This window comes from Centroberyx gerrardi, chromosome 24, assembly GCF_048128805.1.
Source record: "Centroberyx gerrardi isolate f3 chromosome 24, fCenGer3.hap1.cur.20231027, whole genome shotgun sequence".
Lineage (NCBI taxonomy): Eukaryota > Metazoa > Chordata > Actinopteri > Beryciformes > Berycidae > Centroberyx > Centroberyx gerrardi.
In genome coordinates, this window is record NC_136020.1 from 13848757 (window position 1) to 13864238 (window position 15482).

Sequence of the window (15482 nt, forward strand, 5' to 3'; positions counted from 1 at the left end):
GTTAATCTGTTGAAATGTTCAGTTATTTGTGTTGTGTTGGGACAATCCAGGTGGAGCCTGGTGGGAACACGGAAGCATTTGCTATAAGAAACTATAATTGTAAATTATAGTTTTGAGTGTAGCTTAAATTTCCTTTTGCTCAGTCCCCTAATTAATTGTAGGAAAACTGCTAACTGCTTCACTCACAGCAAGATATTAATTACTCGTTCATTATAGTTTGGATTGGGGCCCAAAATAGCTCACAGACCTACGATTGGTGAGCCTCTGCATGATAAGAGTAGTAGCTTGTCTTAGTTACGTTAAAATGCCTTGGGTTATTTAACTGTGGGTTGGGAACTAAACTCATGTAATTCAGAGCAAATGTCAGGACTAAATTTCTCATATGGGCTCCAGGATGAAACAGGTGAAGAGCCTGGCAGGAAGGCGCTCAACATTCACTAATCAACACCATTTTCACGGTCTGCAATTAGGTCATTTTACCCATAATTCTTCCCATAATTGTTTTGGGTCTGATTATCAGTAATGATCCACTTAGATCGGCCACTAAGTCCCCAGTAAAGAAGTGCACATGCCATGCACTCATCTGGAACTTACATGAATTTAAGAATCAATTCACATGCAAACACACACACACACACACACACACACACACACACACACAAGGCCAGCTGGTCCACAGCCGTATGTGAGTAACTGTATGACCCAATACATCTGTCATGTTTGGTGGCTAATTGGTGGCCCTGTAGGTAAACAAGTTACGTATGTGTGTGTGCATGCGGTTTTGTGTGTGTGTGTGTGTGTGTGTGTGTGTGTGTCTACCTATGTCTGTCTGCCTGAATATTAAAACTTCAACAAACTTTCAGAAAAAAATAATACACCCAATTTTATTTCCAGAAAACAGGTAGACAACATACATTAATTAATAAAAAAAGACCAAAAACGACTTTTTTGAAAAAAAAAAAAAAAAAGTATATCCTGAACTCACTATCAAAATGATTGTAACAGAAGAAGAGCACCTACAGTTCACTGTATGGGAAATGCAACGTGAGGGTTTTGGGGGGAAACCGATGGTTATTTGATCTGATACAGACTGAATTGGGAATGTTCTGCAAGAATAAAGAACAAGAGCTCAGCCTCCTCATCTCCAAAATGAATTTTGTTGTTTGTAAAGGTAGACTGGGCAATGTGACACTACAACCAGGATACAGTCAGGATCAATCGTGCCAGGGATTTTTAGGAAAATGTTGAATGATGTCAAAATATTGTCAATCTTCTGTGATCCACAAGATGTAAGATGTGGATTACTAAAAATAAGGAACTTTCCTCTTAAACACCCATAAACATTATTAAACATTCCTAATTTTCAGGACTTGTGAATGATTTTGTGAATGTTTTTCAAAATTGCAAAAGTGCCACATTTCCTCTTTTCCTTTTTTTAACATCAAATCACTGAGTCTACCTTTAATAAATTGGTCAGTTAATCCACTCTTCACAGGCCCGTCCTCACACCTCATCTTCACCCCAGCGCTCCATCCTTTGACCTCTTGTGTGACTCCTGAATTTCCCTCCATGCTAAATCCTTCCAGTCCGCCGCTCCGCCTCCGCTCCGCCTCCGCTCTAACTCAACCTGATGATCTCAAACCTCTTGGGCTTCTTCTCCTTCAGGGGCCTCGGCAGACGCTCGCCCGTAACCTCGCCCGTCTCCCCCACCACCTCCTGCGCCTCGTTGTCCGTCCCCCCCTGCCCCCCCTGTCCCGTATCCGTCTGTCCCGTCTGTTTATCCTTGGGACATTCCCCGTTGTAGGTCTTGACGTACTCCTCGACGGGCCAGCCCCGGAACTCCTGGGGCTCGGAGCAGACCAGGCCGGTGTAGTAGACGCCCGGGTGGTGCTTGAGCCAGTAGATCAGGTAGTGGATGTTGTAGTCGCAGATCCAGGGGTTGTTGGCCAGCGACAGCTTCCGCAGGAAGTAGAGGTCCTCCAGCACGCCGTACTGGAAGTAATGGAGGCTGTTGTTGGACAGGTCGAGCTCGCGCAGGTACAGCAGGCCCGCGAACGCAGCTGGGAGGGGAAGAGAGATGAGGGAACATGTGACTGCAAGTTCATGTTTGACATGTCATATTGTTGTCTGGAGGTTTAAAACTTTGTCTTTCACCTGTTTGCTCCCTTTGAACTACATCTGCCCTTCATGACTGGACACTGTTTTGACTCATACTGTTCACTCCTAATCTTTGGCTGCTTGTGTTGTTTATTTAGGAATTTGAGGTTATTCTAAAGTTGCATTTAATGTACGCTGTTCAAAAGAGTGTGTCATCTTCAACACATCTGTGTGTACATTTTGGGACAACACAACATATAACTCCACTATTGACACAGAAAATGTGGTTATTGGCATGTGTTGGGCTGAAAAAAGCTGAAAATCATCCATCCTTTTTAAGATTGTAGGGCACTCTGGATAAGAGCACCCGCATAATATGTAATGCAAAGGTAAATTATTGGATTTAACAGGTGAACTCAAGCAGGGATCAGAGATTTTACCTGGATAGACATGTTCAGTATTGCTAGTATTTTGTTCACTCGGTGTCAAGCAGTGTAATAGTTAAAGGCGGCCACTACTCAAAACATTTCACATATCATCGCTGTTGGGTGAAAACCTCATAATCCACAATATCAATTTTTCAGGAACTCAGAAAAAAAGCCTTATTTTCAGCTTGACGACCATGTCATTTTTGTGGTTATCCAATGGGGTTTTGAAAGGGATTTATAAGCACAAGGCTTGTAGAATTTTTTCTTAACCCACTGAGAATCATGTCATATTTCAGGTGAAGTTAAAACACAAAAATCAACAAAATTTGAGTTATGTGGATTTCACATAGCAACAGCGGTATGTTACTCCTATGATCGTACACCATTAAACTAATATTTGTTAACACAAACAGCTATTTGCCAAGTGAGAACACGGGGAACCGACCAGAGAATCAAGATTCTGTCATCAGGAGCAAAATCTGGAGCTGCTCAACACTTCTTGTCTACACACTGATAGGAAATTACTGTTGAATTGGTAAAGTCCACATCCATAATTGTTCTGGGATCTGTCTCCCATTACAACATGGCAGACAGGACAAATTTCCATGCAAACATAAGAAAGCACAGTCTTATCACATCTCAATCACAAATGTGAGAGACAGGGAAGGAAAATCTGTTATTATCTGTGACAATCACAAGTCATTTCAGTTTCAGTTTCTTATACAACTTCACTCATGAACATAAATCTAGAGAGCCGGGCTGTTAGGATCACCTGGTCCCAAACTAACTCGAGTTAAAAAGGCGGCTATTGACGTGACTAATAGGTTGCAGACATCTTTAGCGTGTTGTGTGTGTGTGTGTGTGTGTATGTATATGTATGTGTGTGTGTGTGAGAGAGTAACGGGACGGTGGAGCCTGTTTCACGCTGTCCACCAGCCTTGGGCTCAGCTTTGATCTTCAGAACGGAAGAGAGGAGGGGAGGAAGATGAGACAAGGAGGAGGAGGAGGAAGAGAGTGTGTGGAAAACACAGAAATGGAGAGATACGGTGAGAGTAAAGTAAGCGCTGAGATAGAGAGAGACATGAAAGGAAAAGAAGAGTGGACACTAGAGACAGACATGCCTCCGGTGTGTGTTTTCAATAACTGCAACAGATTATAGTTGCTGTGTTTTTTTTTTTTCATAATCTCATAAAATGTAATCTCTCACTTCCAACCCTAAAGATAGATAGATAGAGGGAAACAAGAGAGGAGGGAGGAGTAATGGAGGGGTAATGGAGGGAGGAGGGACGCTCCTATCTCCCCTCGCTCCCCTCTCTCCCCTCTCTCCTCTGGAAGTCTCTCTTATCTCTCTGCTCATGAGACGGACTGTCCCAGGTCGGCTTGTGCTGGTTTTCCTTTTCAAGTCACTGTGACCACAAGCACGCCGGCGTCGTCTGCTTTTTCTATGGCATTTTTACAGTTTCACAATAAAAAAGAATTGAAATGGGAACCATTCTGTGGGAACCATGTTCAGTTTGCAGCTGTTACGAGAATATTTCAAGCTATACTGGATTTTATCAGTCTTCATATCAAATATAATGTATATTATCCTACTCTTGGACGTGGAAATGACTCATGTGGGATTGGATTTTCAGGATTCTGTGTGTGCTTTGCGTCCTTATTTCCTTCCTTCCTAACTGCAGGCCGTACCTACAGTATGTATGACTAGACCACTGCCTGAATCCGCCTGTTGCGTGCTTGTTTGTCTGCTGCTGCAATGTTGCTCCACCCACAAGAACAACTGTTTGGGAAATCTTGCAGCAGCAACGCAGAGGAGATGCAGAGTAGCAGGATTTCTGCAGTGTCAAATTATCAGTGACAGACAAACTAAATTGACCTTTAAATAGACTTTCCTCTGCTTGTCTAAACTTTCTGATTCTCATGGCATTGTCCTGTGTGGCAAACCGCATCCATCTGGCACCTAAATAGACCAAAACCAACCACAAAACGGCTTTTGCAAATAATATTGCATCTATTACTATTGATCCAGGTCTGCTGTATTTTTATCCATTCATCTTCATTTCTTCCTTCATTCATCGTCAACATGCACAGGATAAATAAACAACCTCTTTGAGAACCATTCCAAATCCTCTCATTACTCCGAATGTGAACATGATTGGAAGGAGCGACCGTGATTAAAGCCACATGTCACTGGCTATCACAAGGCTTCACAATTACACTGAATTTATTCTTCAGCATCCAAGCAGACTGTGAGCCGCGCTGGGCCGAGTTGTACAGTAGATTGTTTACACGTGTTGCAGGGTAACGAGTGAACGATAAGGTAAAGGATTTCCCTCCTGGGCACGGCCACGCTGGCAGCCCGGCCCAGACGTCATTAGGCTGGAGAGAACGATGAGTCGGCACTTTTTTAACAGTGCAGTGAGAGAGAGAGAGAGAGAGAGAGAGAGAGAGAGCAGGGAAGAAAGACAGTGAGATGAAAAGAGTATGTGTGTGAATGCCCGCCTGCCTCTATGTGTGTGTGTGTGTGTGTGTGTGTGTGTATACAGTATTGCTGGATGGTTCTCTCTAATTAGTGTACCTAATGAGTGCACCAAATACTGTGTAGAGCAGGTTTTATGGAAACTAAATGCTCCATAACAGCTCTGCCTTAACAGCATAATAACCTAATAACCGCTCAGGATTTATATATGCGCCGAATTTGCGGGAAGAAAAATACTTATTATTAAATATTAACATCTGGTTTATAGGCTATCAATTTCTGTTCTCTCCTTCTATTTCTATTTTTCCTTTGTTGTTTCTTTCCATAAAAAAATGTATGATTCAAGACTCGCTTATAACAAAAAATATTTTTTCCATCTCTGTTTAAGGTTAGAGTTAAGCATAAGGCTCCAGTAAGGTTGAGACTAGGTTTAAGGTGAAGTGTTTGGTTAACTGGTGTAAAACTGTAGCCTGACCCAGGTTCCCTTCTGTCATTACACTGGTTAGAAAATACACTTCCTGGTGCATCATGGTAATATCTTTGGTTGTCTCAAAGGATAGTTTGTGTATGCTGGTAATATTCTCCAAACATTGTGCTGTCATAGTGTTTTGATAACGCTGTCATGGAGATTAGCATTTTTTTATGTGTGGACAGTGTGTGGGATGTTCAGCACAACTGCCTCTGTGAAGCCTGAGCTCATGAGCCTCATGTTTTCTACATCGCTGTGCCTTCCATGTTTTTCCAAACCAAATGACCACTCCACTCCTCTGCTGATCTTGTGCCATCACATGACGTACGTTCATAAATTAGCCTGGATGAATGTTTCACCTCTGAGAGTATTTTTAAATGTATTTTTAAGTGCTTTCTGACACTGTTTGGTAATGAATATTTCTAATTGCCAAAGGTTATCTTCTAGATCCACATTTTGAGGAACATTCATCAGAGGACCTTTAGTTCTCTGTGCTCCTGGTTCACATACTTCCTTTCATACCACAGGCCAAAGAGTTGCATCTAGAAGTCTTGTGACACTGAGGATTATGGAACAAAAATATTGCCGCTAAGCAATATTAGCCATGTTTGCATGCACAGTTTATGTGTCTATGCATGTGCATCTTGGATGGTGTGTGTATCTCTATATATATGGCATGTGCTAAGGTGTGTGCATGCTCTTGTGTGTGTGTGCAAGATCAAAAGGCTGTATGCTAATGTGTGTCTGTGTGTGTGTGTATGTGCATTTGTACCCACATATTTTTTTTATGCATGTGCTCACTTCTGTAAGCTTCTGTAAGCTTGTGTGCTCATATTTGCGTCCGCATGTTTGTGTGCAGAGGTTTGTGTGTGTGTGTGTGTGTGTGTGTGTGTGTGTTGGGGGGAGGGGGGTGTACCTGTGTCTATGAGGGCGAGGCTGTTGCTGCTGAGGTTGAGCAGCTTGAGATCTTTGGCTAAGAGGAACTGTTTGGGCCTGAGCTGCTTGATGCTGTTACTGGACAGATCCATCTTCACGATGTCTGATGGCAGGTCAGATGGGATGTTCTTCAACTCTACAGAGAGATAAGGAGAGAGAAATATTAGTATTCATCAAGTTCAGCAAAATGATTACATTGGCTGATGGGATTGTACTTCAACTCCGAAAGGAGCGGGCAGGAGAGAGAAGAAGGGAGGACGAGAGGAAAGGAGAGAGAAACAGTTTAAAATCCAATTAAAAAGCGCATTTAGATTTAGATTAAACTTGAAATGCTTGCCATGGGGAAATTGCGTCGTCACAGCAGCAGAGAATAGGACATAGATAAGAAGATAATACAGCATTTATAACAAACATATTGAGAATAAGATACAAAATAAAGATACAGCATTTTTGTTGACAGATCTACAGGTTTGAGCCATTGTGTGTAGAGCTATACAGAAATATCTCCAGATGTGCAAATATGCATTGTAAGCTGTTCACTTTTACCAGATTTACAGATGGAGGTGACATGCGTATATACAGAAATGAACCTGGAAGTGAAGACTAAGACATGTGAAAGCAGAATGCAGAAATCAGCAGAAGTGCTGGAAATACAGTTTGTCTGCATCTTTATACATTTTCAAGATGTTGTGTGGGTTGTGTGCAACATTTAACATTTTCAAGATGGGAGTAAACTGTGACAGCATGTGTAACAATATTTCAGGTCTGTGCCAGGGAAGACTGTTTCCTCGCTCTCTGTCTCTCTCACACACACACACACACACACACACGCGTAGGCCCAATGACGTTTTTCCCTCCTGTAACAGTCCCAGTCTCTTTGAAGACTCTAATGTATGAAACAGTGCTTCCCATGTATTCCCACTACAATAATCGGGCTTCTCATGAGTTTTAAATCAAAGTTCCACGCTTAAGCACATTTCAGAAATACTATATCATCCGGACGATGTTGGGACAGTTAAAACCAAGATCTGTCAGCGTCAACACATCTGTCCCAAAGCTAGAAACAGGAGAGGGAAGGCTTGAATCTGCAGTGTGCTGTCATCAGTGGACAATTCTGGAGTTTCTCCATACACAATGAATAGGAACCAGATTCACAGCTACAGAGAAAGTGTCTCCTGATGGCGTCACACACCAGACATTTGATGCTCTGAATTGCTGCTGTTCGATCAAAACCCGATGGATTAAAAAAAATGCAGCTTTTTTGAATATTTAAAAGGGGTTTTGAATGGGTTTCATCATGGATCTTATCATCAAACTTGTTCCATCTGAAAAATACTATGCAAACCTTCAATTCTAGTAAAAATATAAAACATAAAAATTGGAGTCATGTGGTTTTTCCTTGAGATGCCATAGGTGGCCACATCTGCTACGCCAATAACTCTGATCATATAACATGGTTTTGCTCAGTTCAAAACTGTGTAGGTGGTCTCCTTGATGCACGGAGTGATTGTTTTGGAAGCAGTTTGCAAAGTGTTTGCAGATGAGTGGAAGTTGATGTAAGGATGTTTAGGTGGTGAATTCTGACTGGAAAAGTTTATTTTTGATAGAAAGTTACTTGTCTCTTATTTTGTGGACCAGAAGTGTGTGAGAAAACGGCAACAGTTTGTATATATGTGTGTGTGTGTGTGTGTGTGTGTGTGCCTGTGCGTGTGTGTGTATGCGGACTGGTTTCCTGCACAGGTTTATTTACATGTATCATTTGGTCAAACAAATGCTTATGGAGACTTTGCTTATGGACGTTGCAGATGTTGCAGTCTTTATGCACACACATACATACACGTACACACACATACACACACAGATACACACTTTACTGCTGCAGATGTTACAGATGTCATGAAGACATGGCGCCATAAATCATCACCAAATATAAGAAAATATGACTTACACACACAGATACACACACATATGCACACAGATGTAGGAAATGTAATCTTTACTATTCACTGATGGCTGCTATGAGTGTGCAGCAGAGAGACATTTACAAAGGCAGGGACATAGCAGAGGCATGAAATACTTTTGAAAGTCTTAAGTTCCAGGTTACAAATTCACAATCTCCATATAGTGGGAGTTTAAAGTCTAAAGGGAATCCCACCCTGTCTTAGGTGCATGTGTCTGTATCTCTGTCCATCTACACTATGTCCAAGGAGAGAGCGGATTTTTAAATTTACAAGAGCTGGAATAGTGCTTGCACTCTTCAGTTAGAAATATCGCAGCCAAGACTCAAATTTCCAGGCTCCCATGTGAGAAACCAGACATCAACCACTTGAGCCAAAGACAAATCCTCGCTGTGTAAGAGAGATGCATCTGTGTTCTTCTCTATTTGACACTAAGCGAGGCTAGTCGCCCACACTAACTGTCTATACAGGGGTGATAGTAGTGTCAAGGTTGGATAAGTGACCAGTCTTTGTGACCAGAAGGATCCAGGTTCAAATTCTGGTTGGAAAAAAACTGAGCGGGAGATAGATAACACTCATACCAGTATTGTTAAAAGGCACAAACAAACCCATTCTTTGCCCCTAAATCTGTAGTATCAATCAGGCTGCTATCAAACTTGAGTTTGCCTGAGAAAAAATCTTTGTCTCATACTTTTTACTCCCAGTTCCTTAACTCAGAGCCCCATGTACCAGCAAGTTTAATGTTGATTTTGCAGTTTAAGCCTCTGCTGTTTTAGCAATGTTGTTCCTTCCTGGAGTTGAATGTGCCATCAGAAAACATTACATTTTAGCAGGAGCCTTTGGGGTAGCCTGTGATTTTTAATGGTGCAAATCTTTCAGATAGAGTGCCATGCTCGTTCCTATTTTGACATCTGTGATATGCTTCTTCAGAGCGGACCACTGAGCGAAGAAACATGCAGAGAGAGAGAGAGGTAGAGAGAGAGAGAGAGAGAGAGAGAGAGAGAGAGACAGAGAGAAAGAAAACATGGCAAAGTGAAGGTCACTCATTCATAGCTGGGTTTGGACTGGGTTTCTGCTGGATCTGCTGGAGTCATCACTTTGGCTCCCATTTGAACATCTGTCCACTTTAGATTCGGCTATCAAAAAACACACTTTGCAGTTGTGTCAAGTAGGGGTGGGATGGAGCCCAGCACCCAAATACCCCCCCCCCCCCCCCCCCCAGCACTAGACCTTATTAGTACAGCACATTTTCTAGCACATTTTTCAGCATATTTTTCTATGGGTGGTCCAATGTAATGATAGCAAATCTGCTGGTCATTTATACATCAACAGTATTTCTTTGGGCTGAGCAGTGTGACATTACAATTACATTTGTGGTCATTACGCCCATTCAAAACCAACTGTATATTTTCAAAAATGTGTGAGCTGCAATCTGACACTAAAGATTGGAGATCTGAGTTTTTCATCTGATAGCAGCAGTGCTGTAAATTTCGTCTGGACCATTAGCACAGGGATAACAGTTCTGAGTGATGTCATAGCATATTCTATCTAAATTATAGTATTATTCTGCAGCAATTTAAAGTAGCTAATTTGTCAAAACATCCTCTATAGGCTGCATTATTAGTATAACACATGTAGGCTATGTATTAGTATAACACATGGGTGATGCAATGCAGTGAATGCATGGCAGTTGAATAATAGGCCTGCAGTATTTACATAGTCTGAATTACAGAGATAGAGCCACTTCCGTGATTTAGTAGGAGTGCAGCGCATTCATCTGGACATTTATCTACACTTCCCACCCCAGAGGGTACGGCTTCGCACCACTGATGATTTATGTTTACAGTAGAGAGGTCCTTAGCAAGCCACAGGGAGATTTCTGGGCCCCTCTCTGCAATTCTGTTTGATTGTTTTTCTTTCCTTTCTCTAGTATCTGACCATATATTTCAGAAGCTGTCCTGCATTGGTATATTACGTTTCACATTTGCCAAAAGTAAAATAAACAGCTAAATCTGCAGGATATACTTTATGTGTGCATTAATACTCTAGAATCAATTTGGAGCAGACGGCGCAATACGTTTTTTACTGTTTAGACAATAGGGAGGGTAGAAGTAAATTTTTTACTGTGTGTACTTGGATATTGCAGGGTCAGCTGTTCATGGTGTGGTGATTTTTTACTGTTTGGACGAATGCCCCGGGCTTGACAGGGTGAATGATTTCATAAAGTGCTCTCTTACTGTTTTAAGCAGTAGGCAGCAGTAAATTAGATCATATTTAACAAGTGAGATGGTATGGAGGCCAAGTGTCATTTTCTTCCTCAGTTTAGCCATATTTTACACAAGGTAACTAGTGCCTCACTTCCTTAAATACAAAAGTCAGGACCAGAGGTGTAGTGGTAGTGGAAGAAGTGGGTTTTCTACAGTAATTAAAAAGAGGTGGGTATATTCTGCATACTTGTGTTTACCCTCAGCTACACTACTGATCACGCCTCAAGCTCAGGCTGCTTAGGCGTCTCTACATGAGAAGAGTAGAAATGTGTTTTAATGAGCCTAAGTACAAGGATGAAAGCCTGAATTTCTCATTTGGGTCCCAGGCTGGAGCTTATGAACACCAGGTTGAATTTGGATGTTTTCCGTCATTAGTGTTTAACAAGCAAGGTGCAACAGCCTGTCATCAATCCCTCTAACTTCCCCGTGCCTCCAGGCTCTGGGTTTCCTATTAAAGTAATGGATGCTCTACATCTTTGTGCTGTATGTAATGTATACAGTCTCATAACTCGATGTCATCACTCACACAGAAAACAAGATATATAGGCAGAGGTGGAGCGTTTTCTAAACACACTGACAACCCTGTTTATACAATATCACCATTACAACGACCAGATTAGTGTGCCGGTGATTAGATGTCCTCCCTGATCCTGGGAGTCTTGGCCAAGTCATGCTAAATTATTAAAAATATGGGACCTAATGCCTCTCTGCTTAACTCAGAGTTAAAGCAGATGGATTAGGGGATAGGAATCCTGCACTGGACTAATTTCCTGTCCAAAGGGTTGCACACTGAAGCTGCTTCATGACTCTGAAAGAGTAAACAAGGTCCCGGCTTGATCAAGGCACATTTCAGGTAGTACTGGTGGTAGTACTACATCTCAAGTGGAGATAGAACAACTTGCATCTTTATAAGCAAAGTTTAAAACAAGTACAGATTCTGTACAGTCCCATGGCACATTTGTAGCAATGATGTTTACCTTTCTCTGAATACATGAAGAGGATTGTTCATAGTTTTATTAATTATTATTTTATTAAAGTTAAATATCACTGTTGTCCTGTGAAAACCTTGTAACTCAAATTTGATGATTTTGAAGTTTTCACTTCAATTGAAGGATTGCATGCTCCTCATCTTCAGCTTCCATAACTGGATAACTCAAAAATCCATTGTCATCAAGCTAAAAACAAGAGTGTTTTCCTTAGGTCCTGAAAAGGAACTAGTTTTTTACCAGACAGCAACAATTTTCAAAACAATAGCACTTGAATTCCCTTTCATTAGACACAACTCAGTAAAGAACAGACAATTTGTAAAAAAAAAAGATTTTCTCTAGTACTGTAAGCCACGATGAAGTTTGATAGTACATAGGTATAGAGGAGTGAAGTGGGAAGGAGGTGGAACTGCCAGCTGGCCTGAAAGAATACCACAGCTATTGGTTTCAGTGGAAAGTTGCAGTGTCCCATGGTCTTTTCTCACGGTGTTTCAACGGCCTTTTCACCCCAGCATCGAAAAGTTCTTAGGGAAACTCTGAATCGAACCACAAGTCAAACATCAGTTTCATAACAGCTGTACAGTCCCCAGTGTAAACGGGACCTTCAAACTGCTGCAGGAAAACTTCTTGGCGCCTGGCAGAGCGAGCTGCTAAATCCTACTGTTAGTGGGAGTGATGGTAGATATTTGTCCTCTCTCTCCTTCTCTCGTTCATTCATTCACACTCCCTCCCTCTGACATTATGGAGGATTCATTTTTTCTGCTGACTAATTGCCCACTGTCGATTATCCAGGAAGTCCAGGGAGAGCCTGACATAATAGCATGTGTGGGTGGGTGCATGTTTGTGTGTATAAACATATGTGTGTTTGTGTGTGTGTGTGTGTGATGTGTGTGTGTGTGTGTGGTTGGGAAGCAGCCAACTTGCCATACTGTTGAGTCACCTCTTCTGCTGCCTACTCAAATGTCCTGAAATTTATGTTGATTTATGATGCTTTTAAAATCTATGTTCCCCCGTCCAACTTGAACAGGCTCTTGAGGGCCTGGTCCATAAACTGCAGTGTGCCATCCCTTGTTCAAACACCGGCTTTGTTTATATTGTGATTTACTGGATTTGAAGACATTTGACACTGTCCCAGACTTTGATACTAACACTACGTGACAGCTAAGCCTGAGTTTTGCTTGTTTTTGTAAAAGACTGTCAAAGGAAAGTAAATCAAACCTGTATTTTGAAATATGATAGGTTCAAAAAGTTCTAAAAATGTTGTTTTTCATCTACAAGTCAAATGCTTAAAGAAAATTTGAATGTAAGCGAAAAACGTGACCACCGCTGCTGTAGGCTACTAATGCAGGATATATACAGGGAGGGAGTTCTACAATGGTGACCATATATTGTAGTTTTGCAGGATACATACAATGTTTTGGACTTGTATGGTGCCTATCAGTGTATACAACACTAATTCAGGATATAAACAGCATGGATTGACATTGTAGGGAACAGGGAAGTTTATGATATGTTGAACTTTACAGGCAAAAATCTGGGCCAAGTCACCAATTCCTCCAGAGTAATTTGAAGACCTATTTTGATATACCAGAGAATAACTCAGAGTCCTAGTCCCATCTTTGAGAAATACTGCCTTGCAAAATCCACCCACATCAACTTTGCCTAACCGCTCTGTATGGTACTGGTCTAAGGCTGTGGAGCCTGAATTCACTGGAATCTGCTGTGGTTCACCTCAATGGAACAGCCTTTAACCACTGAAGAGAGAGAGGGAGGGATGGAGGGTAGAGAGAGGAGGAACAGAGAGGGAGAGAGAGAGGCCGGAGGAAAATTTAGAGGTTGGAGAGAGAAAGGGAGTTTGAGGAATATTTGAACAGGGAGATACGATGCAATAAGATATAATCATACATAATCAATATAATTGGATATCATATTGTTCTGTACCATGTATTTACCAAGGTTTGCAAGGCAACAGCATAGCATATAGCATAGCTTATACCATACGATATAAGACCATGATACCATGCCATACCATACCATATGAAACCATGCCATATGATACTATACCATAACAGTGTTTCCCACACAATCTGCTGTATTCTTAATGTAATTATGTATATTTGTATCTAATTTTGTATGTATTGTCACATGTAACATTGCTGATGACACGGCCATTTCTTGGACCAGGTCTCTCTTGAGAAAGAGATTGCATCTCAATGAGACAACCTGGTAAAATAAAGTTTAAATAAAAAAATAAATAAAATCAACCAATCGAGTACATTTTTGTATTTGATTCATTTAGAGTGCAGTGCAGCTGCTTGTCAATGTAGTTTTCAAACAATCTAGATTTACTAATGCTGCCAAGCCCTGAAAGCATCAGTGGACTACAATGACCAGAATTCATTGTGCCTATGATGCAGTGCATCTGTGCTGCTTCTAGTCATGGTGTGTCTGTGCTGACACAGAGAAAGTGTGGAACGTAGCCTTGATAATCAGATGAAAGAATAATAGTTAGCTAATGATGCAATGCCATTAGCTTATACTCAGAGACTTTAGTGTCTGAAAAAATATGAGTTACTGGGCTCAATAATGAAACTTTTATAATAAACTGTAATACCGTACAATACCATTTGTTGTCCTGAAGGAAATTCAGTTTGCAAAGCCATCACAGAAAATATGAAGTGAACATCATTCACAATAGTTGGCAGCATATCAAACAACTTTCACAATCACATTCATGGTGGGACAGGGTTAAGAAGGAGAGACGGAGAGAGTGATGACAGGCGAAAGAAAGAGGAGAGATGGATGAGAGAACTAGCCTGAGAGAAAACAGAGACCTTACAGTGGTTCAGATAAAGAATCAATTGAAAAGCCTTACTGTAGAAAAAAAAAATAATTAGGAAAATATGCAAAAAGCTTCCTTGAGCAACTATAAAACACAGACACAGCATTGTGTGGTTTTGGCTTGTCGGTGCTCTCTGAAAGATGGCTTTCTCTTGAGGGCATAAGCTCTCCATTTATAAATGCTTTCAATCACACATTTAAATCTTGGAGCTTACTTGGTCCGTGCCGTGAACAGAGACAATCATTCAGCACGGGGAATTGTCAGCTGATGCTATTTGGGTGTCAAAGGAGGCATGTTTTAGCACTGCAGGAAAGAAAGAGGTAAAAGATACAGAGAGAAGAGGGGATGAGAGGGAGAAGATGAGAGAGGAAAGCAGAATAAAGAACCCACATGAAAGTAAACCCCCAGCCCAGTGCGATCTGCGTGCAGAAATTTGTCGTCTCTGCCTCCAGTGTGTCTTTGAAAAGCAATTTTGAAACAGAATCTTTATGGAGCGCCGGAGAGGTTACAGCCAGTCTGATAGCAGCCTCATAGTAGCACTTTTACAGAGAGAGAGAGAGAGAGAACCAGATGTGAAAACTGGAACTGGAGTAGCAAGCAAAAATAAATTGGAAAAGCACTCTCTCTCCCTTACCCCCTCCCCTCTCTCTCTCTCTCTCTCTCTCTCTCTCTCTCTCTCTCTTTCTCTCTCCCATTATCTCTCTTCCCCTCAGACTGATGCCTGCCTCTTTCCTGTCTTTATTGCTGCCTTCTACCACAGGCTGACTCAGCATTAAAACCGAAAACACAAACAGATTGAGAAGCTGGTTACAGCCGACCCAGCTCAGAACACAACTCTGCAGAGTCAATGAAGGCATACTTCAAATTAGATCAGAGTACAATAGAATAGAAGAGACAGTATCTTATATACAACAGAGCAGAGAAGCGCTGAATACCAAACCACACAACACACCACAACACAATACACACCACAATGTAACCCATCAAAACACAACAGCACACAACACGTGACACGATAAA

The 15482-nt window shown here is 41.4% G+C and overlaps 1 protein-coding gene across 1 annotated transcript in view; it reads right to left on the minus strand.

Annotated features, from left to right (window-relative positions):
• Positions 1–981: 981 nt before the first annotated feature.
• lrrc17 (leucine rich repeat containing 17) overlaps positions 982–15482 on the minus strand; it is a 17004-nt gene continuing 2503 nt past the window's right edge. The window contains exons 3-4 of the mRNA XM_071913860.2: positions 6390–6545; positions 982–2060 (exon numbers count right to left, since the gene is read on the minus strand). Of these exons, the coding sequence (XP_071769961.2) occupies positions 1618–2060; positions 6390–6545 (599 nt within the window). The 3' untranslated portion in view covers positions 982–1617. The remainder of the gene's footprint in view (positions 2061–6389; positions 6546–15482) is intronic.